The sequence below is a fragment of the Gorilla gorilla genome, chromosome 9 (assembly GCF_029281585.2).
Source record: "Gorilla gorilla gorilla isolate KB3781 chromosome 9, NHGRI_mGorGor1-v2.1_pri, whole genome shotgun sequence".
Classification (NCBI taxonomy): Eukaryota; Metazoa; Chordata; class Mammalia; order Primates; family Hominidae; genus Gorilla; species Gorilla gorilla.
In genome coordinates this window covers 81,794,177-81,818,526 of record NC_073233.2, presented here as the reverse complement: position 1 = coordinate 81,818,526, position 24,350 = coordinate 81,794,177, and the positions used below count along the sequence as shown (strand labels likewise).

General features: G+C 43.6%; 1 protein-coding gene and 1 pseudogene across 3 annotated transcripts in view; one reads left to right on the top strand and one right to left on the bottom strand.

Moving 5' to 3' along the window:
- Window positions 1-380: 380 nt before the first annotated feature.
- Window positions 381-24,350, bottom strand: part of PAAF1 (proteasomal ATPase associated factor 1) — a 49,981-nt gene continuing 26,011 nt past the window's right edge. For all 3 annotated transcript variants that reach the window (XM_031016148.3, XM_031016150.3, XM_031016149.3), the window contains 6 exons: window positions 20,287-20,481; window positions 15,386-15,477; window positions 13,218-13,333; window positions 9,100-9,182; window positions 3,433-3,515; window positions 381-822 (listed from right to left, as the gene is read on the bottom strand). In XM_031016148.3, the coding sequence (XP_030872008.3) occupies window positions 745-822; window positions 3,433-3,515; window positions 9,100-9,182; window positions 13,218-13,333; window positions 15,386-15,477; window positions 20,287-20,481 (647 nt within the window). In that variant the 3' untranslated portion in view covers window positions 381-744. The remainder of the gene's footprint in view (window positions 823-3,432; window positions 3,516-9,099; window positions 9,183-13,217; window positions 13,334-15,385; window positions 15,478-20,286; window positions 20,482-24,350) is intronic.
- LOC109025318 (actin-related protein 2/3 complex subunit 3-like) lies at window positions 5,869-6,673 on the top strand (annotated as a pseudogene).

The following is a 24,350-nucleotide window of genomic DNA, read 5'->3' as shown; positions in this document are numbered from 1 at the left end:
CCTGTCAAGTTCCCAGGTGATACTGATGCTGCTGTTCTAAGAACCACACTTTGACAGCCAATGCCTTTACAATGCTTATGACTCAGTTTCCTCACCTACATATAGGCTGACCAATCACGTTGGTTTGAGACTGCCCCAGTTTTGGCATTGAAAGTTTCAAGTCACAGAAAACCCCTTAGTTCCAAGCAAACTGGGACAGTTGGTTACCACCTGCATAAGAATCTCTCCCAGGTGGCAGCTTACAGGACATTTATTGCTACTGCCAAGCAGGCCTTCTCTATGGCCAGGCAACAGGGAGTGCTGAGGAAGGAATTCCATTGTCCTGACCAACTTTTTGCTGGAGTAAGAGTATTTAACAAAGTTTTTCATATTCAGGCACCTCCAAACATATTTTCTTTATTTCCTCCAGAGAACAGGCTTTAGTACTGAGGTCCTTGTAAACATTTAACACAACTGGTTTAAGAACAAACTAAAAGCATCTATATCCTTGCCCTGTGTTGCTGGGGTGAGTTTATACAAGGAGAAGTTGGAACAAATGCAGTGGGCACAATGACCTTCTTACTCAGTTCAAAGTAGGTCTTGGGATGAGAGTTCCATACGGCCAGTACAGCTGACTTTCTGTGATTTCCAAGGGGTGCCCAAGACATTAAACGCCATGGTCCTTGGGAAGAACTGATGATGTTTCTGCTCATTGTTGATCAGGGTCAAACCTTTTCACTAACCGGGACTGCTCTTTCCAAGAAGTCAGAGGTCAGAAAGCTGGTAGCGTCGTACAAGACCGTCTCGACAGCATGTGTAGATCTGCTTCTCCCATGTGGCTACCTAAAACACAAGAATTCACAGTTTAAAGGAAGCCTCGGATTCTTCCATTTCAAAAAGATGGAGGCTTATGATTGACACACACTAGTCCCAGGGAGTCTGAGAAGGCTTTATGAAGGCAACAGAATTACATCCATAATTATGTGCTTACAAAAATTGCTGGCCCATAGTGATGGATGCATCCCAATCACCAATGGTTGGGATGCACCGTGACTATATAACAGAGAAACTAATCGGCCCAAGTGGAAAGCAAACCCATTAGTGTTGTTCAGGTTTAGCACAGATGGTCTGTCTCTAGGGAGGAGATGGTTCAGAGATGGGCTTGACTATTCTTGAACCTTATAAAATTGGATGCAAAAATGTTCTGAATATGTGTCTTTTTTTCTGAGGAGGATTTCATCAACTCCTCAAGGAAAACAGCATGAATTCTGGAGTTAACTTAATCTCAGCTTTACTACCAACTAGCTGCATGACCTAGGGCAACTTTCTCAACCCCCCAGGCCCCAGTTGCCTCATTTGTATACAATGGAAATACGTTGATTCAAAATATGGAACACTACACAAGAATTTTGTTTGTTTGTTTTTTGAGACAGAGTCTCGCTCCGTCGCTCAGGCTGGAGTGCAGCGACGCCATCTTGGCTCACTGCAAGCTCCGCCTCCCGGGTTCACGCCATTCTCCTGCCTCAGCCTCCCAAGTAGCTGGGACTACACGCACCCACCACCAGGCCTGGCTAATTTTTTGTATTGTTAGTAGAGACAGGGTTTCACCGTGTTGGCCAGGATGGTCTCAATCTCCTGACCTCGTGATCCGCACCCCCTCCGCCTCCCAAAGTGCTGGGCATGAGCCACCACGCCCGGCCGGAACACTACGCAAGAATTTTTTTAAATGAAATAGATGGCCGGGTGCGGTGGCTCACGCCTGTAATCCCAGCACTTTGGGAGGCCGAGGGAGGCCTCAGTCGGGAGTTCAAGACCAGCCTGACCAACATGGAGAAACCTCGTCTCTACTAAAAATACAAAATTAGCCAGGTGTGGTGGCCCATGCCTGTAATCCCAGCTACTCGGGAGGCTGAGGCAGGAGAATCGCTTGAACCTGGGAGGCGGAGGTTGCTGTGGGCTGAGATCGCGCCATTGCACTCCAGCCTGGGCAACAAGAGCGAAACTCCATCTCAAAAAAAAAAAAAAAAAAAAAAGGAAAGAAAGAAATAGATCTATATGCATTTACCTGGAAACAGCTCTAAGATGGTAATTAAAAAAAAGTCACAGGGCAATATATAGAGATAGTCTCAATTACGTACAAACTGAAGATAAAAGTATATTATTTACATTAATACATAAAGATGTAAGTGTGCAAATTCTCTGAAAATAGTCTTGAAAAATATGTGCCAAACTTTTAATGCTAGTTACTTCTGGAAAAGAGAAAGGGAACCAAAAAGGTCGTAAAGGAGACTTTTAAATCTGTATCATTCTGTATTGTTTGAACTTTTACAGATATTAATTGTACAACTTTTTTTAAATTATAGGAAAAAATAGGAATAGTAATACCTACACCTCAACAAATAGTAACAAAGATTACATGAGATAATGTATATAAAACGTTCAGCACAGTGTCTGGTCAATAAATATTCCCCTTTTGTTTTTCTCTTTCTATTCTAATCAAATGAAAAAATCAGTCTAGAAGTCTTAATAATAATAATAATGAATAATATTTATAGAATGTATTTACAAAGAGTTTTCAGATTACTATCTTTACAGATGAATTGACAGACTAGTGAGGTAAAGTAAGTTTTTAAGTTTCTAGAGCTAGTAAGTGATGAAGTCACTTTTTTTTTTTTTTTTTTTTTTGAGACAGGGTCTCACTCTGTTGCCCAGACTAGAGTGCAATGGTACAATCACAGCTCACTGCAGCCTCAACTTCCCAGGCCCAAGCAATCGTCCCATCTTGGCCTCCCAAATGAGTAGCTGGGACTACAGGTGTGTGTGCCACCATGCCCAGCTAATTTTTCTGTATTTTTTGTAGAGACGGGGGTCTCATCTTATTGCCTAGGCTGGTTTCAAACTCCCGGGCTCAAGTGATCCACCTGCTTCAGCCTCCAAAAGTGCTGGGGTTACAGCTGTCAGCCAGAAGTCACTTCTTTTTTTTTTTTTTTTTTTTGAGATGGAGTCTCACTCTGTTGCCCAGGCTGGAGTGTAGTGGTATGATCTTGAGGCTCACTGCAGCCTCCACCTCCCAGGTTCAAGCGATTCTCCTGCCTCAGCCTCCCAAGTAACTGGAACTACAGGCATGTACCACCACGCCCAGCTAATTTTTTTGTATTTTTAGTAGAGACGGGGTTTCACCATGCTGGCCAGGCTGGTCTTGAACTCCTGACCTCAAGTGATCCGCCTGTCTCGGCCTCCCAACGTACTGGGATTACAGGCGTGAGCCACCATGCCTGGCCCAGAAATCACTTCTGAGTTAAGCTCTTGATTTCTTGCCATCCTACCACACTGGTTATACAATAAGCACTATTTTATCATCCTAATGACCACAAGGTATCTGGATTCAGTCTCGTAAAAGCCCTAGATCTCTCATGAGAATCACCCAGGTCTGGTGTCGTCTCAGGCCTGTACCTTGTACACAGGGTCACAGTCAGCCCCAGTGAGCTCAGTGACATAGTCTAAGTCTTGCTGGACAATAAAACAGCTTCCATCACCTGAAAGGCAGAAAGAAAATTCATATAACTAAGAGAAAACTGCATCCAGAGTTTAAAAACTCAGTATTTTTATTTGCTTCTGTAGATCATTAGTGTAAAGAAGATGGTCCAAAGACCCAGAATGGCAAATAGATCTTATTACATGGGCCAACTTTTTGTTTGTTTGTTTTTTGAGACAGTTTCGTTCTTTTTGCCCAGGCTAGAGTACAATGGCACGATCTCAGCAAACTGCAACCTCCACCTCCCGGGTTCAAGCAATTCTCCTGCCTCAGCCTCCCAAGCAGCTGGGATTACAGGTGCCCACCACCATGCCTGGCTAATTTTTGTAGAGACGGGGTTTCACCATGTTGGCCAGGCTGGTCTCAAACTCCTGACCTCAGGTGATCCACCCGCCTCAGCCTCCCAAGGTGCTGGGATTACAAGCGTGAGCCACCATACCCGGCCTATGTGGGCCAATTATGATGATCTATAGTGGCTGCCTAGAATGCTGAGCTGGGCTGGATTTGAAGAGCAAGTGCAAGTTCTGTGGGAAAAAGAGATGTCTTTGATTAGCAATGCCTGCCAAAGGCACAGAGCAAGCAACCACAGGTGTGTGTGTGTGTGTGTGTGTGTGTGTGTGTGTGTGTATTTATAAACTTATCCTAGATTATATTTAATAGGGAATGTCTAAAAAATGTCTTTAACATTTTTTAAAGAAACATTTGTGTAGATATTCCCTATTAAAATGTTCCCAGATTATTCCTCAATCTGTAAATTTGACTGTATACACTAGGAGAAAGAGGACAGTTACACTAAGAAAGTAAAAGTGTATCTAATTCTTAAAAGGGCATGGACAAATGAAACAAATGAATCATAGGGGTGATCTATAAACTGCTTAATAAGGTGATTTCTTTTTGTTAATATAAAAGTAGTAAAAATACAAAAAAAATTAGCCGAGCATGGTAGTGCATGCCTGTAATCCCAGATACTCAAGAGGCTGAGGCAGGAGAATTGCTTGAACCCGGGAAGCAGAGGTTGCAGTGAGCCAAGATGGTGCCACTGCACTCCAGCCTGGGCGACAGAGTGAGACTCTGTCTCAAAATAAATACATAAAAACATAAATAAATAGAAGTAGTACATGCTCACTGAACAAAACTTTAAAACTAAACAAAGCAGAGATACAAAAATCACCCCTAATCTACCATTCAAAGGCAATTACTGTTAACATTTTGATCTATTTTTTTGTGCCTATTTTACATGGTTGACAGCATGTGCATAAACGAATGTCTTTATGCATAAAGTTTTTTCTGTATTAAGATTATGACTTTGTATATATAAAGACCTGGAAAAGAATCAGCTGACATTAACCTTTTCAAACTTTTTGGAAATCTGAACAACTGTTTTCCAAATTTATCTGTTAATCTACATTCAAGCAGCAGCATATACGAGGTAGTACCTTACCCTTTTTTGCATTACTGTTAAAAATCACCTTCTCCAAAAATGAATCCTTGTCTTTTAGAGAGACATATAGAAATGCTAACAGATGAAATAAGACGCTTATGATATATTTCAAAATATATGAAGACTGAGGAATGCAAGGGAATGGGTAAAACAAGATTAGCAATATATTGATAATAGCTTAAGTTGGATAATGGGTATAGCAGGTTCATTGTGCTATTCTGTCTACTTTTAGATATGTTTGGCAATTTCCATCAAAAAATTTTGTTTTTTTATTTTGTTTCATCTGGCAATTTAAATCTCCTCACTAATAATCAAAGAGTTCCAAAGGACCTCAAAGATCATCTATATCCAACTTCTTTTTTTTTTTTTTTTGAGACGGAGTCTTGCTCTGTCACCCAGGCTGGAGTGCAGTGGCGCGATCTCGGCTCACTGCAAGCTCCACTTCCCAGGTTCACGCCATTCTCCTGCCTCAGCCTCCCAAGTAGCTGGGACTACAGGCGCCCGCCATGATGCCCGGCTAATTTTTTGTATTTTTAGTAGAGACGGGGTTTCACCATGTTAGCCAGGATGGTCTCGATCTCCTGACCTTGTGATCCACCCGCCTCAGCCTCCGAAAGTGCTGGGATTACAGGCGTGAGCCACCGTGCCCGGCCTATATCCAACTTCTAAACCAGTACAGAACTCCCTCTACAGCACATGGCAGAGCGGCCAAACAGCCTACACTTGCCCATCTCCAGAGTTAGGGGTGCTCACTACCTTAAGGGCAGCTTCTTTCTTAAGGAAAAGAAAGCTTTTCCTTTATAATTAACTGAAATGTGGTTTCTGATAACTTTCTCTTATTGGTCTTAGTTTTGTCCTCTGAAAACAGAGTTATAATCTTACTCCCTTTGCCTTTAGACATCAGTACTGGAAGTTATGCCTTGCCTTCCTCCCAGCAGAAAAGTAGAAAAGTACAAAAAATCTGCTCCTCTGGGTTGAAACCCGGGCGCCACCAAGATGCCAGCTTACCACTCTTCTCTCATGGATCCTGACACTGAACTCATTGGAAACATGGCACTGTTACCTATCAGAAGTCAATTCAAAGGACCTGCCCCCAGAGAGACAAAAGATACAGATACTGTGGATGAAGCCATCTATTAGTGCAAGGCCAATGTCTTCTTCAAAAACGATGAAGTTAAGAATGAAGCTGACAGGACCTTGATATACATATCTCTGTCTACGTTTCTGAGTGTCTGAAGGAACTCCAGAAGTGCAATTCCAAAAGCCAAGGTGAGAAAGAAATGTATACACTGGGAATCACTAACTTTCCCATTCCTGGAGAACCTGGTTTTCCACTTAATGCAATGTATCCCAAACCTGCAAACAAACAGGAAGATGAAGTGATGAGGGCCTATTTACAACATCTAAGGCAAGAGACTGGACTGAGACTTTGTGAGAAAGTTTTCGACCCTCAGAATGATAAACACTGCAAGTGGTGGACTTGTTTTGTGAAGAGACAGTTCATGCTAGGGTCTTTCAAGACCTGGACAGTGAAAGGAGCAGGGGCAGCCACCGTCTCCAGAGCCCTGGGCAGCATTTTCCAGCAAGATATACGCAATCTTTTGCCTTTATTTCATAAAGTTTTATACAGAAGAGAGAAGACCATGTCTTTACTTGAAAAACTCTTGATCAAGAATTCGGGTGGGAGAAAAGAAAGTGGGTTATCAACAGTGGTTTGAAATTTTCTGCAGTATTAAGCTGGCGCTTAGTAAGAATAAGTAATAATAAAGAAATTTCTAACATTCCAAAAAAAAAAGTACAAAAAGTAGAACCATGAGTCAGCTCTTCTCTACCTACACTCCTCATATAACCCACACATCACCTTGCAACAGAGATTTTTTTTTTTTTTGCGAGGCAGTCTCACTCTGTCACTGAGGCTGGAGTGCAGTGGTACAATCTTGGCTCACTGCAACCTCCACCTCCCAGGTTCAAGTGATTCTCCTGCCTCAGCCTCCCAAGTAGCTGGGATTACAGGTGCACACCACCATGCCCAGCTAATATTTGTATTTTTAGTAGAGATGGGGTTTCGCTATGTTGGCCAGGCTGGTCTTAAACTCCTGACCTCAGCTGATCCACCCGCCTTGACCTCCCAAAGTGCTGGGATAACAGATGTGAGCCACTGCACCCAGCCAGAGATGTTAATAATCAGTAAAATGGCCTGTAGATAGGACAGAGGAGGCGAGAAATATCAAGGCCTCAGGTGATCTATCCGCCTTGGCCTCCCAAAGTGCTGGGATTACAGGCGTGAGCCACTGCACCCAACCTTATTTTTTAATTTTTAATTTTTTTTTTTTTTTTTGAGACAGAGTCTCACTCTGTCACCCAGGCTGGAGTGCAGTGGCGTGCTCTCAGCTTACTGCATCCTTCACCTCCCAGGTTCAAGTGATTCTCTTCCCTCAGCCTCCTGAGTAGTTGGGACTATAGATGTGTGCCACCATGCCAGCTAATTTCTGTATTTTTAGTAGAGACAGCGTTTCACCATGTTGGCCAGGGTAGTCTCAAATTCCTGACCTCAAGGAATCCACCCGCTTCAGCTTCCCAAAGTGCTGGGATTACAGGCGTGAGCCATCACGCCCAGTCACTATCTTTTTAATATTTTTTTAATTGAAAAAATTATTTTTGAGACAGAGTCTCGCTTTGTCACCCAGGGTGAAATGCAGTGGCACAATCATGGCTCACTGCAGCCTCACCTCCTAGATTCAAGCGATCCTCCCACCTCAGCCTCCTGAGTAGCTGGGACCACAGAAATGAACCACCATGCCTGGCTAATTTTCATTTTTTGTAGAGACAGGGTCTCCTATGTTGCCCAGGCTGACCTCAAACTCCTGGGCTCAAGTGATCCTCCCGCCTCAGCCTCCCAAAATGCTGGGATTATAGGCATGAGCCACTGTGCCCAGCCTACTTGTTTTTTAAATTAAAAAATATATATTAAAAATATTATATTTTAGAGTGACTTTAGGTTTACAGAAAAGTTAGTTAAAGATAATACAGAAGGTTCCCATATGCCCTTAATCAGTTTCAGGTTTTCCCAAATGTTATCACCTTACATTTGTCAAAACTAAGATGCCAATATTGGTACACTACTACCACCTAAACAGCATACTTTTTTTTTTTCACCAGTCTTTCCTTAACATCCTGGATCCAATCCAGAATACCACTGACTTAGTTGTCAAGTTTCCTTAGTCTCCTTGGTTGACTTTATTTTCAAATCACTAAATTAATATAATCTGAAATGGACTCTGGACTTCTTGTTAAGTGAAGCAGTATACTTTCCTAACTGTTTAAACCATATGCAGCTGGGTGTTCTGTAAATAACAGCCCAAAACATCCTAACTGACATACTGAAATGCTCAAGGTAGGTAGGTAGTCCCTCCAGGCTGTATAGTCCAGTCCTCCTGACCTACATCATTCCTACAAGGATCCAGTGTCCCTTAATGTACACTTTGCTCCAGGCATTTCCCCAACACCATTCCTGAACTCCATTCCAAAGAGTTTGTCCTGGCTACATTAAGGTACTCGCTTTACCTAGAATATCAAACACAGTACCTACTACATAGCAGGCCCTCTGGAAATGCTAGTGCTCTTCTTCTTTTGCCCCCGCTTGCCTCATCTATGACTTTGCATATACAATAGCTTCAGCTTTCAGTGTCCCTCTTTACATCTCCAGTGGGTGAAATCTTTATCAGTTTACATGTCACGTAGTTCACGAAGACCTTGCTGACAGCACTCCTACCTCTAGAATTAGCTATTCTTCATTTCCTCATGCAGTCTTCTGATGTAGTCCTTATCAAACTGGACTGCAATCAAATGTTCACATGTCTGTCTGCCTTATGTGAGCTCCTTTAGGGCAGAAGAGTGGTGGGCACTGAGCTAAATTCTGGGAATAACACAATGAATAAGGCACAGTCACCACCCTCAAGGAGTTTGAACTGGAGGGGGACACAGACAATCACAACGTAGAGTGATAAACACTATTGATAGGTACAATATGCCAAAAAATCATGGGGGACCATGCCCCAACCCAGCCATAGATCAGACACTTAAAACTATGTTTAATTAACTGAACTACAGAGAAGCATCTCTCTCAATTGGCCCATGGACCCACCTTGGCTAGCAATGAATCCATCTCTGAAACTTAGCAGGGATAGAACTGGTGCTCCTGATCTGTGGATGACTTGTACCGGAGCCCTAGGATTCAGAGAAAGGGGAAATTTTACTTTCTTTCTTCAAAAGCAATACTTGACTATATTCAACATATAGTACTAACCACATAAGAGCAAACAGGATAAAATGTGGAGAAAGATTAAACATTTCTATGGTTTCTTTCCTGGCAAGAACCTTAACTGGCAGATTAAGGTAATTCGAAAACCATCCATGTCTCTAAACATGAACGAGGTCACCACCCAAATCCTGAGTTTTTAAGGTAGGTATGACATGGGTTGAAGATAACAATATTAGCAGTATGTTAAACTTTTCACTTCACAAAAGAATTAAGATTTGTTGTAAAATATTAAAATTGTCAGGACTCTAAAAAGAAAGAGGCTGAGGCAGGAGAATGGCGGAGCTTGCAGTGAGCCGAGATCGCGCCACTGCACTCCAACCTGGGCTACAGAGCAAGACACCATCTCAAAAAAAAAAAAAAAAAAAGAAAGAAAGAAAGAGAAAGCTGAGTGAGAATCAATTTAATATATATGTAAGTGTGATTTTATAATAGTGATCAGAGATTCCCTATCTCTGTGGAGGCAAAAAAAAAAAAAAAAAAGAAAACAAAAAAAAAATTAAGTAACTGAAATGATGGAAGAAAAGGTATAAGTTAGTCACCATCAACTGGAATTTATTCCCTACTCTTGGAATAAACTTAGAATGGCAGGTAAGGTCAGAGCAGCTCCTGTTTTCCTGCTGGCATCACTTCTCACCACTGCCCTCATATGCAGGGAACATACCTGTCATAGACTCCTGAAAACAATCCCCTTCACATGCTTCATATATGGGATTCTATACATGGGATTCTACCGAGGCTAGCTCTTTTCCTCCTTCTTTACTTGGCAACTTCCTACTCAACAAGACCCAATGTTTCTCATTTCCTTGGAGAAGCAGTCTCACCTCCTTCCCTCTCCTTTTTGGTGCTTCCTTAGATTTCTGTAGCTAGCCCTGTCAGACAAGTGATCACACTGCACAACAGTCTTTTACTTGTCCATCTTTACCATTAGACTCCAGGTGCCTCAAAGGCAGAGTCTGTATCTTTTTTTTTTTTTTTTGAGATAGAGTCTCGCTCTGTTGCCCAGGCTGGAGTCCAGTGGCATGATCTCAGCTCACTGCAACCTCCACTTCCCAGGTTCAAGCGATCCTCCTGCCTCAGCCCCCCTAGTAGCTGGGATTATAGGTACGTGCCACCATGCCCAGCTAATTTTTGTATTTTTAGTAGAGACAGGGTTTCGCCATGTTGGCCAGGCTGGTCTTGAACTCCTGACCTCAGGTGATCCACCCACCTTGACCTTCCAAAGTGCTGGGGTTACAGGCGTGAGCCACCACGCCCAGCCCAGAGTCTGTACCTTTTATTTCTGGTTTTCAGTGCCTTGTACCAAGCCTGATGCCCACAGAAGCTATTTTCAATAAATATCAGTTGAAAAATGGAAGAAAATCAAAGGAGGAAGGGACAAAATTGTAGAAATTGTTAAATCCTGCAACAGAGAGACTGTGTGATTCTCTTTGGATATCTTTAAGGCCAAAGAAAAGCCTGTTTAGAAAGGTCATGATCAAAACTACATAACTAACAGAGCTGGGTTCCTTGAACTAAAAATGATCATTCAGGGCTGGGTACAGTGGCTCATGCCTGTAATCCCAGCACTTTCAGAGGCTGAGGCGGGCGGATCACGAGGTCAGGAGTTCGAGATCAGCCTGACCAACATGATGAAACCCTGTCTCTACTAAATATACAAAAATTAGCTGGGTGTGGTAGCGCGCACCTGTAATCCCAGCTACTCAGGAGGCTAAGGCAGGAGAATTGCTTGAACCCGGGAAGCAAAGGTTGCAGTAAGCCGAGATAGCACCACTGCACTCCAGCCTGGGCGACAGAGGGAGACTCCATCTCAAAAAATAAATAAATAAATAAAAATAATTCAATCTTTCAATCTTAGGGTAGCCAGGGTCTAATGTAAGAGAAAATTACTGAGCTCTTTAAAATTAAAAGTTCTAGACAATCTCCCTCTCCCTCTCCCTCTCCCCACGGTCTCCCTCTCCCTCTCCCCACGGTCTCCCTCTCCCCACGGTCTCCCTCTCCCCACGGTCTCCCTCTCCCCACGGTCTCCCTCTCCACAGTCTCCCTCTGATGCCGAGCCGAGGCTGGACTGTACTGCTGCCATCTCGGCTCACTGCAACCTCCCTGCCTGATTCTCCTGCCTCAGCCTGCCGAGTGCCTGTGATTGCAGGCGCGTGCCGCCACGCCTGACTGGTTTTCGTGTTTTTTTGGTGGAGACGGGGTTTTGCTGTGTTGGCCGGGCTGGTCTCCAGCTCCTAACCGCGAGTGATCCGCCAGCCTCGGCCTCCCGAGGTGATGGGATTGCAGACGGAGTCTGGCTCACTCAGTGCTCAATGGTGCCCAGGCTGGGGTGCAGTGGCGTGATCTCAGCTCACTACAACCTCCACCTCCCAGCCGCCTGCCTTGGCCTCCCAAAGTGCCGAGAGTGCAGCCTCTGCCCGGCCGCCACCCTGTCTGGGAAGTGAGGAGCGTCTCTGCCTGGCCGCCCATCGTCTGGGACGTGAGGAGCCCCTCTGCCTGGCTGCCCAGTCTGGAAAGTGAGGAGCGCCTCTTCCCAGCTGCCATCCCATCTAGCAAGTGAGGAGCGTCTCTGCCCGGCTGCCCATCGTCTGAGATGTGGGGAGCACCTCTGCCCCGCCGCCCCGTCTGGGATGTGAGGAGCGCCTCTGCCCGGCCACGACCCCGTCTGGGAGGTGAGGAGCGTCTCTGCCCGGCCGCCCCATCTGAGAAGTGAGGAGACCCTCCACCCGGCAACCGCCCTGTCTGAGAAGTGAGGAGCCCCTCCGCCCCGCAGCCACCCCGTCCGAGAAGTGAGGAGCCCCTCCGCCCGGCAGCCACCCCGTCTGGGAAGTGAGGAGCGTCTCCGCCCCACAGCCACCCCGTCTGGGAGGGAGGTGGGGGTCAGCCCCCGGCCCGGCCAGCCACCCCATCCGGGAGGGAGGTGGGGGGGTCAGTCCCCCCACCCGGCCAGCCGCCCCGTCCGGGAGGGAGGTGAGGGGGTCAGCCCCCCACTCGGCCAGGCGCCCCATCCCGGAGGGAGGTGGGGGGGTCAGCCCCCCGCCCGGCCAGCCGCCCCGTCCGGGAGGTGAGGGGCACCTCTGCCCGGCCGCCCCTATTGGAAGTGAGGAGTCCCTCTGCCCGGCCAGCCGCCCCGTCTGGGAGGTGTACCCAACAGCTCATTGAGAACGGGCCATGATGACAATGGCGGTTTTGTGGAATAGAAGCGGGGGAAAGGTGGGGAAAAGATTGAGAAATCGGATGGTTGCCGTGTCTGTGTAGAAAGAAGTAGACATGGGAGACTTCATTTTGTTCTGTACTAAGAGAAATTCTTCTGCCTTGGGATCCTGTTATCTGTGACCTTACCCCCAACCCTGTGCTCTCTGAAACATGTGCTGTGTCCACTCAGGGTTAAATGGATTAAGGGCGGTGTAAGATGTGCTTTGTTAAACAGATGCTTGAAGGCAGCATGCTCCTTAAGAGTCATCACCACTCCCTCATCTCAAGTACCCAGGGACACAAACACCGTGGAAGGCCTCAGGGTCCTCTGCCTAGGAAAACCAGAGACCTTTGTTCACTTGCTTATCTGCTGACCTTCCCTCCACTATTGTCCTATGACCCTGCCAAATCCCCCTCTGCGAGAAACAGCCAAGAATGATCAATAAAAAAAAAAAAATAAAAATAAAAAGTTCTAGACAATCAATTTAAATGAAATGTTAGTTTATATTTAAGCTTAATTTTCAAAGCAATCATTAGTCAGACAATCATAATGGCATGAATCATATATTTTAATATGAGTCCAGGAATAATAAGAAAAATCAGAAAATTCAGACTGGAAAACCTTTGTAAATGGAAAAATATACCCTTGATTCAATAGTCATCTATATGCTAGGCTAAATCAATGTTAAAGCCAATAAAAATTTCCACTCTGTAGAAGACCTGCATCATGTAAATGAATGGTGACTCACCTTGGACTCCTCACATCCAGCTGATAAATGTTTCCATCTTGAGTCCCAGCCAATAGCAGGAAGCCAGAGAGAAAAGTACAGCAGTTGAAAGCGTCTGAGCCAATAAAGAGGAACACCTGGGAACAAGTAGGAGGCAAAAATGCTGTTTAAAGATTAATTTGTTTCCAAGAATAAACAGGCATCAAAAAAGGAAAAATTTCACTATATTTTGAGATATTTTCTTCCTTCCCCCTTTAATTATTCTCAAATGGTAAATTACACATTCACCAAAAACTGAGAAGGAAGTACTCCCAGGATTTCAGGAACCTGGGGTTGACTAAGGACTAGAGCAGTTTATATAATATACTCTGAACTAGCAGTTTTCCAACTACTACCACTCAACACACTGTCTCACAGGATCCTCACCACCAAAATTCCTTCTTTGCCCCTTTTTCATGACAACTTTCTGAGAAACACCTGCAATTCCCACATGTAAGTTTTGCTCCATGTCACTTCAACCTTTTGAAGGAGGGTATTTTGTAGGAAAATGAACAGGCTTAAATAAAGTAGCAATGTAAAGAATCACAATTCTCCCCATGAATCTGAAAAAAAAAAATTATTATAGTTTTATTTTCTCCTTACTGTTAGCTCAAACTGATCATGTCTTCCCCAAACATACTAAAAAGAAAAGGCAAAAAAACAAAATAAACAAACAAAAAAACCTGATTTCCCTCTGGAAGTAAAAGCCAGCATGGAAACTCAAGTACAAAGGCGATATTAGCAAAAATGGTAATGTTCCTGAAACAAACTTTGAAAATGGAAATATCACCAGCACAGTGGAGTAACAAGATGAAATGAAAACAGCAAACCCTGTGGCCAAATCAAATCACTAAAGTTGTCTGGATGACGATTACAGGAGCTAGAAGGAAATTTTAAAAATCTAATCTCTGGGAAGAGAGAATTTAGTTAAGAACATAATCTGCCCAGCAAAAATTCAGAGGATGTAGGAAGAAACTTCAACTAATGGTCTGTTCATTAATTGATCAAGAGTCCTGAATGCATGAGTCCCTTTTTTGAGACAGGGTCTCACTCTTGTTCCCCAGGCTGGAGTACAGTGGCGCAATCTTGGCTCACTGCAGCCTCGACCTTCCAGGCTAAGGTGATATTCCCACCTCAGCCTCCCAAGTAGCTGTAGCTGGGATTACAGGTGCATGCCACCATGCCCAGCCAATTTTTTGTATTTTTAATAGAGATGGGTTTTTTTGCCCAGGCCAGTCTCGAACTCCTGGACTCTCAAGCAATCCACCCTTTCTGGGCCTCCCAGAAAGCTGGGATTACAGGCATGAGCCACCATGCCCAGCGGGCGTGAGTTCTTTACTCAGAATTTTTTCACATTACCTTAGAGGTAGCAGGACTCATAAAGAAAATCTATACAACTTCATCATTTTACATATAGCACACTAAGGTCCAGAGAGGGAAAGTGACTTAACAAAGATCACAAAACAGTAGACCATTTAATCCTCATCACATACCCTGTTATGACCAGTTTAGTGATGAGGAAGCAGGCTCAGAGAGGTTAAGTAACTTGTCCAATGCTGGAACCATTAAGTATTAATAGAAGAACTGAGATTTATTTTATTTTTTTATTCTCTGCAAGTGCTACACAAGAACTGGGATTCAGGGCTGGGCACAGTGGCTCACATCTGTACTCCCAGCACTTTGGGAGATTGAGGCAGGTGGATCACTTGAGTCAGGAGTTTGAGACTAGTCTGGCCAACATGGTGAAACCCCGTCTCTACTGAAAACACAAAAATTAGCCAGGCATGGTGGTGGGCTTGTAATCCCAGCTACTCGGGAGGCTGATGCAGGAGAATCACTTGAACCTAGGAGGTGGAGGTTGCAGTGAGCTGAACTGAGATTGCGCCACTGCACTCCATCCAACCTGGGGGACAGAGTGAGACTCTGTCTCAAAAAAAAAAAAAAAAAAAAAAAAAAAGAACTGGGATTTAAATGTTGCCCTTATTCCAAATCCCACAACTCTTAATCATTACACTGTACTGCCTCTTACTCACGCAGCCTTCTCAAAAGTGAACACAGGGAGCAAGTAGAAATGTTTCCAAAATAGCTTTCTAAGACACAGAGTGACCCAGGTTGCCTCAGAGTTCAAAGGTCATATAGGAACCACTTGCCGGCTGCCTGCTCTGTAGTCCCAAGCACTGAAGTTTCTTATCTTCCCGGGCCAAGAGCAGCATTTTGGCCTCTGTTCCAACCTCCCGTTCACCTGCATGACAAATAAAATATGTTAATAACAGTGAGGCTGATCAGCTGGTAGTGCCCACACAGCACCAATACTGATGGTTGATTACTGATTTTGTTAGCGATTCACTTATTACAAAGAAAACATTTATTATGTTCTGTATCTCACTGTGGTATTATTTATACAACTGGATATATTTGTCAAAACTCACAGAACTATACAATTAAAAATACTGACTTTACTTTTACATTTTAAAAATGTTTTTTAATGGTATACAGTAGCCAAGGAAAAGGGTGACTTTTACCATATGTAAAAGATACCTCAGTAAATCCAAATTTATTTTTAAAATGCGCCTGTGTGTGTGTGTACTTTTTTTTGAGACAGAGTCTAGTATGTTGTCCAGGCTGGAGTGCAGGGGCCATTCACAAGCACAAACATAGCACCCCACAGTCTTGAATCCCTGGGTGCAAGCAATCCTCCCACCTCAGCCTCCTGAGTAGCTGGGACTACAGGTGTGCACACCATGGCTGGCAATAAACCCAACTTTTAAAATATTAAGTTGTTTGTACCATGATAAGACACCACACTAGGAGCTGGGATACAATACTGCAAAAAACAGTCTCTGACCTCAAAGATCTTACAGCCTAGAGAAAATGAAATTTATTCATTTACTCACCGAATATTTCTTTAGGGCCTACTATGTATCAGGCACTATTCTTTTTTCTTTTTTTTTTTTCTTTTTTTATCCTCATCTTCTATGTGATGACATCACACACTATTCTAACTGCTAAGGAAATAGTGATGAACAAACAGATAAGGTCCTCACTCTCAAGGATTCTAGTGAATAGGTAAATAAACAAGTAGGATACTTTCAGAAAGTGATGAGTTCTAAAATAAAATAGGAAAATAAGATCAGAAGTGAATAGATGGTGGAAGGCTAGATGGGGAGGGTAACTTTAAATGTAAACTTCAACTTTATTTATTTTTTAAAATATTTTTTATAGAGATGGGATCTCACTATATTGCCCAGGCTAGTCTTGAACTCCTGGGCTCGAGCAATTCGCCCACCTCAGCCTCCCAAAGTGCTGGGATTATGGGCGTGAGCTACCACGTCCGGCCTAAAGTTTAACTTTAAAAAGCCTCTGTGGAAGTCACTTTTCAACTGAATGGCAAGACCTGAATGGTGAACAGAAACCAGTCACGTGAAGACCTGCAGGAGTATATTCCAGACCAAGGGAAAAAGAAGACAAAGTCAGGCCAGGCGTGGTGGCTCATGCCTGTAATCTCAGAATTTTGGGAGCCCGAGGCAGGTAGATCACTTGAGGTGAGGAGTTTAAGACCAGCCTGGCCAACATGGCAAAACCCCATCTCTACTAAAAATACAAAAAATAGCCAGGCATGGTAGTGCACACCTGTAATCCCAGTTACTCAGGAGGCTGAGGCGGGAGAATTGCTTGAACCTAAGAGGTGGAGGTTGCAGTGAGCCGAGAACGTGCCACTGCATTCAGCCTGGCAAAAGAGGGAAACTCCATCTCAATTTAAAAAAAAGAAGGCAAAGTCCAGGAGACTGGGAGAGTCCACTGTACTGAAAGAAGAAACTGAAGGCCTGTGGCTGAAATGTAGTGAACATGGCAGAGGGTGGTATCACATGAGACTGGAGAGAAGTGTAGGGGTCAGAAAGTGTAAGAGCTTGTTGTAAGCCATGCTAAGGGGTTAGGATTTCAACATATGTATAAAGGGAGGCCACTGGAGAGTTCTAAGCAGGAACGTGACATGACTTACGATTTTCTTAAATGACCACAAGTTTGCTCTGAAAAGAATGGCTTATAGGAGAATAGTCTAGGCAGTAGTACAGGCAATAGATGATGATAGTTTGGACCAGATGTTGACAGGAGGAAGGGAGAGAGGGGGAGGGAGAGGGAGAAATAGAAAAATTAGAAACACTTTGAAGTTAGAGATGATAGACTTTGCTGATGTGGGACATGAGGAAAGAGGGGGTGGACTGTGAGTGAATCTCAGGCTTTGGGCTTGAGCAAATGGGTAGATAGTGGTGCCATCTTCTGAGATGGAAAAAAACAGTTTGGGGTGGGGAGGGATCAAACACTCCTTGTTAGACAAGGTAAGTTCAACTTATTTATTAGACATCGAAATAGAGTCTGAAACTCAGGTGAAAGGTCTATGCTTTACATGAACTTTGGAATGACAGCTATAGAACAGATGAGGTCACAAAGGAAGAAACTGTAGTTATAGCTGAGGGCCCAGAACTTAATAGTGGGGCCCTCTAGTATTTAAAGGTAGAAGAGAGGAGTTTCATAAAAGGAGACCTTTAAGAAGTAGCAGTCAATGAAATAGGAAGAAAATCAGTGTTATGTGGTATCACAGAAGCCATGAAAAAAAAAAGTTTTTTGAGGAGAGGGTTTACTATGTGAAATACCACTGAATTCAGAAAGACAAGCACAGAGAAACAAGATGGATTAGGCAAGAGGAAGGTCACTGGTGGCTGGGGCCCAAAGCTCACACCTGTAAGCCCAGCACTTTGGGAGGCTGAGGAGAGCGGATCACTTGAGGCCAGAAGTTCATGACCAGCCTGGCCAACATGGTGAAACCTCATCTGTACTACAAATACAAAAATTAGCCAGGCATGGTGGTGGGCACCCATAATGCCAGCTACTCGGGAGGCTGAGGCACAAGAATCACTCGAACACTTGAACCTGGGAGGTGGAGGCTGCAGTGAGCCAAGAGATCGCACCACTGCACTCCAGCCTGGGCAACAGAGTGAGACTCCATCTCAAAAAAAAAAAAAAGGAAGGTCACTGGTGACTTTAACAACAGCCATTTCAGTCAAGTACTTGGGCACAAACCATCCTAGAATGGGTTGAAGAGTAAATGGGAAATGAAAAATTACAGAAAACAAGAAAAAATATTCTCATTTAAATTACTTTAGGGCCAGGAGCCGTGGCTCATGCTTGTAATCCTAGCACTTTGGGAGGCTAAGATGGGAGAATCACTTGAGGCCAGGAGTTCAACACCAGCCTGGGCAACATAGTGAGACCCTGTCTCTACAAAAATAAAAAAAAATAGCTAGGTATAGTGGTGCATGCCTAGAGTCCTAGCTACTTGAGAGGCTGAGAGGCAGGAGAACTGCTTGAACAGAGTACAGAGGATTATTAGGGCTAAGAAACTACTATGTATGATACTGCAATGGTAAATACATGTCACTGTACACTTGTCAGACCCTATAGGATATATAACACCAAGAGTAAGCCCTAATGTAAACTCTGAACTTTGGGTGACAATAATGTGTCATGTAGGTTCATCAGCTGTAATAAATGTACCACTCTGGTGGGGGATATTGATAGTGAGGAGGGCTATGTGTGGGTGGGTAAGGCAAAAGGTATGTAAGAACTCCCTGTACTTTTTTTTTTTTTTTTTTTTTTGAGACAGAGTCTCACACTGTCGCCTGGGCTGGAGTGCAATGGAGTGATCTCAACTCACTGCAACTTCCGCCTCCCAGGTTCACACGATTCTCCTGCCTTAGCCTCCCAAGTAGCTGGGATTACATGCACACACCACCACACCCAACTGATTTTTTGTATTTTTAGTAGAGATGGGGTTTCACTATGTTGGCCAGACTGGTTTCGAGCTCCTGACCTTGTGAATCGCCCGCCTCGGCCTCCCAAAGTGCTGGGATTACAGGCGTGAGCCACTGCACCTGGTCCCCTGTACTTTCTGCTAAATTTTGCTGTGAGCCTAAAATGGCCCTAAAAAATAAGGGCTATTTTTTAAAATGTGAGGGGCTAAGACAACAGCAGAAAAAACATTGTCCTATGGAACAGAGATGCAACTATTATTATGGGAAAATAAGAAGGAAAGTTGCCTTATTAGGACCTTTATTAGTCTCTCACCACAGCTATTCAACCCATTTCCTACTACTACCCCCCTTAATTCAACTTTCTAGCCCAGTCAAACATATCTTTTTATATAACACTTAGTTTCACATCCAAGCTATAATGCAAACTGCCCCTACACCTACCCCTTGCCCTAGCTCCCATTGTCCTATCCTTACCATTCCTGTCTGCTCAACTTCAATTTATCCTCTAAAGGTTCAAGCCAACTTCTTTTGTGACATCTTTCCTATCTATACTAACCGGGAACACTCCGTCCCTCTGAAAACCTATTATATTTGCATTAGGACTTGCTAATTTGCCAGGCATGGTGGTGCAGGCCTGTAGTCCCAGCTATTAGGGAGGCTGTGGTGGGAGCATCACTTGAGCCCAGGAGTTCAATGCCAGCCTGGGCAAAACAGCAGGACTCTATCGCTAAAAGAATAAAATAAATAAAAAGAATCACTAATTATTTCAGCCAAATGTTACTGTTCTCTAAATGTTTTAAAGCAAGCTTGTCCAACCTGCAGCCCAGGGTGGCTCTGAATGAGGCCCAACACAAATTCATAAACTTTCTTAAAATATTATGAGATTTATTTATTTTTAGCTCAGCTATCATCAATGTTGTGTATTTTATGTGTGGCCCAAGACAAGTCTTCCAATGTGGCCCAGGGAAGCCAAAAGATCAGACACCCCTGTTTTATAGGCATTTATCTCATCTTCTACATTAGATTCTACTTACTGAAATGCAGTGCTATGACATATACTTCCTTTGTAGATTCCAAAGTAATAGAAACATAGTAGGTACAGAGTAAATATTAATCATATGGTGAAAACAGAAATACCAGGCACAGAGCAGAAAAGGATGAGGAAGAAAAGGAGAAACTAAGGCAATCACTGAAGGGGGCCTAAGAAAATAAAACAATGCTACATGTCATTATCAACTTACTGGGCATCTGCTCAGGGGAGCCAAGGTTTATGGAGTTGTCAGCAGCACCCACCGCCACTCCATTGATAGAAGAACCACAATCTGCAAGGACTCCCAAGCAGGCTGAGCGCCCACAATCCCAAAGTCGCGCTGTCCCATCTCGAGAAGCAGACACCACATTCCTCCCCCGATCAACGATGGCTGTATCCAGGATACCTAGCAAGAGAAAAAAACTCCCTAAGATGGAGGATGGAGTAAAGGAACTACAAGGGCAGAGAAGATGGAGCTGCATAAATGACTCCATCCCTTCACAAACATGTTCTGAAGAGGTACCACATGCTGGCCATGTTCAAGTGCTAGAAAAACAGAAATAAATAGAGTCCCAGCTTCCCAATGAATCAAAGTCTAGCTGTGAAAGACAGGCATGGAAAAACAAGAACTGGATTTAATTTTTAGTGGAGTGTGCTAGAGCAATCATGTTCAAGTTTTTTATTTTGTCTTCAAAACTCTTTTTTAAAAATAAAAATTAAGAGGTCGGGCGTGGTGGCTCACACCTGTAATCCCAGCACTTTGGGAGGCCGAGGCAGGTGGATTGCCTGAGCTCAGCAGTTCAAGACCAGCCTAGCTAACATGATGAAACCCTGTCTTTACTAAAAATACAAAATAGCCAGGTGTGGTGACACATGCCTGTAATCCCAGCTAAACAGGAGGCTGAGGCAGGAGAATTGCTTGAACCTGGGAGGCAGAGGTTGCAGTGACCTGAGATCACGCCACTGCACTTCAGCCTTCGACAGAGGAGACTCCGTCTCAAAAAATAAATAAATAAATAAAAAATAAAAATTAAGTAGACACTTTAACAAGAACTTTGGAGAAAAAAAAAGTTGACACCTAAGCTAATTCAGTTTGAAAATCACTGCCTTGGCCAGGTGCAGTGGTACACACCTGTAATTCCAGCACTTTGGGAGGCTGAGGCAGGAGAATCTCTTGAGCGCAGGAGTTTAAGACCAGCCTGGGCGACACAGCATGACTCTGTCTGTACAAAAAATCTAATTTAGGTATGGTGGCTCATGCCTGTAATCCCAGCTACTCAGGAGGCTGAGGTGGGAGGATTGCTTGAGCCCTGGAGTTCAAGGCTACAGTAAGCCATGATTGCTCCACTGCACTCCAGCCTGGGCAGTGGAGCAAGACCCATATATATATATATACATATATATATACACACACACACACACACACATATATATATACACACATATATATATATATTTATTTACATATATCCTGCTGCTGCTTTCACTGATAATTGATTAAAAGGGTTAGCCTCCCCATTTGAAAAAAGGACATGACTTCTGGTTTTGGCCAAGAAAGAGTAGTCCCATTGTTCCTAGGTCCTTCTGTTTACAACTGAAAAGTCATGGACACCACAAGCATAGTAAGACTTGGAATGATGGAAAGAAGGTGGTGGACCACCTAAGGACCTCAGGACTTAAAAAACAACACAGCAATGAGTTCCTGGATTTCCTTATTGCCTCCCACATGTCCTGGACAGGACACTGCAGAAGCCTCCAACACGAAACTGCTAACAGGAACAGAGTTAAAAAACAAAACAAAACAAAACTCCCAGTAAAGTCTGTTGCCCCTAGCCCAAAGACTGAGAAAGAAGTAGCTCACAAAATAGAAATCTTGGCAACATCCACCCTATACCAGTAGACATCAACAGAAAAACTGTTACTTCCCCTCCCCCATGGTTTCAGTGGGGCTGAACAGGAGGTGATCATCTACCCCGCTCCCATGGAAGCCAGCAGCAGCACTCCCATTCCCCTACCCAGTGGGGTTGACCAGGTTAAGCAGGGTACTGTCACAGGATCTAGCAGTGAGCTCAGTTTCCATCCCCACCTGGCAGTGACAGGCACAAAGAGGTGCCCACCACCCCTTCCCCGGTGTCAGTCAGCAGGGAACCAAGCTTATAACGCCACTAGAAGGCAATGAGGTGATGCAAGTCAGGTGGTGCAACTGTGTCCTACTTTCACCAAGAAGATGACACAGGACCAAGGGGGAAGCTGAACTTCCACCTCCCCTGTCTGCAATGTGAGGCGGTATGAGTCAGTGCTCCACTTTTGCCAGGGTAGTGTCAGGGGAGTCCAGTAGGAGGCTGAACATTCTTATCTACCCAGCCCTCATACCATACCTCAACAGGGAACTGCCTGCCAAAAAAGATGATGGAATTAAGATCGAGTGTTATAATGTCCAAAATGCCTATCGATTTTATAGTTTTTGAAGCCCTTTATTATCTATAATCTGAATATTTGCTATGGTCCCTAGCCTCAGGAATACACAGCATAAAAAAATAGAGTTAATTATAGACATAAAGACTTATAATGGAAAAAAAGAGAGAAAAAAATACACAAACAGAATATATCTGGAAAAAAAAAGACATACAAGACAATGGTACAGGTGTAAAAACACAGAGTTGTATGGAGTAGAGAGGTAGTGCAACCCTATGGTGATCCAGGCAGGGCTAGTATTTGTTTCATTAAAACCCATTTAACGATGCTTAGTATAGGTGCCCAATAAATTAAGAGTAACTGACGAAAAGTCACATAGCTAATTAGTGGTCTTTAGCATACTTTCTTTCCTCTTAAAATGAAATGACTTCAGATACACAAACCTTGACAAACACTCTACAGCAACTCAGCGTAACGTACAAGTGCCAATCCAATGTGATTAACCACATGTCTCTCAATTCTTACTGGAAATTTCACTTTGTTTAGAAAAAGATGACTTTATGAAAATGCCACAGCTTTAAAAAGTAGCCAATTTAGGGTCTGTGTGAGAAAATATGATTAAAAGCAACTCAGGTGGGACCTAATCACTATAGTGTAACTTTTCAAATAGATCCAATTTAAAATAAAAACTAAATCCAGGCCAGGTACAGTGCCTCACGACTGTAATCCCAGCACTTTGGGAGTCTGAGGCGGGCAGATCACTCGAGGCCAGGAGTTCAAGACCAGCCTGGCCAACGCAGCGAAACTCGTCTCTACTAAAATACAAAAATTAGCCAGGTGTGGTGGCAGGTGCCTGTAATCCCAGCTACTTGGGAGGCTGAGGCACAAGAATCACTTGAACCCGAGAGGCAGAGGTTGAAGTGAGCGGAGATTGCACCACTACACTCCAGCCTGGGTAACAGAGGGAATCTCAAAAAAACAAACAAACAAACAAAACTAAACGAAATTCAATTTATACAGCTGACAACGGTTGTTAGGTAAATGTAATTCTCACAGCTATATACCCACTGGATATAGGCCACTAGAGAAAAGATTTTTCAGTCTTCCTTTCAAAAACAGATCTATCAAGCCCATTTGGTTTGCTGCCATCTTGTTTCTTATTTTGCAATTGGTCACTAAAGTATTTTGAGTTTTGAAAATCTACCTTTCTATTTCAACTCCATAATACATTCAGCAAAAATCTAATTAGAAAGTATCTTAGAGCTTTTAAGAATCCTAAGGAATCACCATAAGCAAGGTCTTTCAGCTCTTATTAAGCAATCAAAGATCTCCTTATGTCTCTACTGGAAGTTCCAACCACTATTTCAAAATGCTACTGAGTTCCACAGAAGTGATACATGCTTTTGGAAAAAAAAATTCTGAAAAGTATGTATTCAAGGCAGGGATGCTATAGCTGTGGCTAGAAAGCTGACTATATTATTAATTGTGTATAAATTTCAAGTAATACTCACTAAAGAGCTGCAATCTAGATAGTTTTCCTTTTCTATAAAAGCAGAGTGGAAAATTATCACCCTCTCTTTAGTAAATAAAATGTCACTCATAATGTAACAGCATCTAGTGTGGGTCTCTTAACACTTACACGACAAGAACAAAGAAAAGAGGAGCCTAGAGAAGTGGGAACCTATGAAGAATGACTTTAGAAAGAAGCTACGAAAGTAGCAATTTTGGCTAGGCGTGGTAGCTCATGCCTGTAATCCCAGCACTTTGGGAGGCCAATGAGGGAGGATCACAAGGTCAGGAGTTTGAGACCAGCCTTGCCAATATGGTGAAACCCAGTTTCTTCTAAAAATACAAAAATTA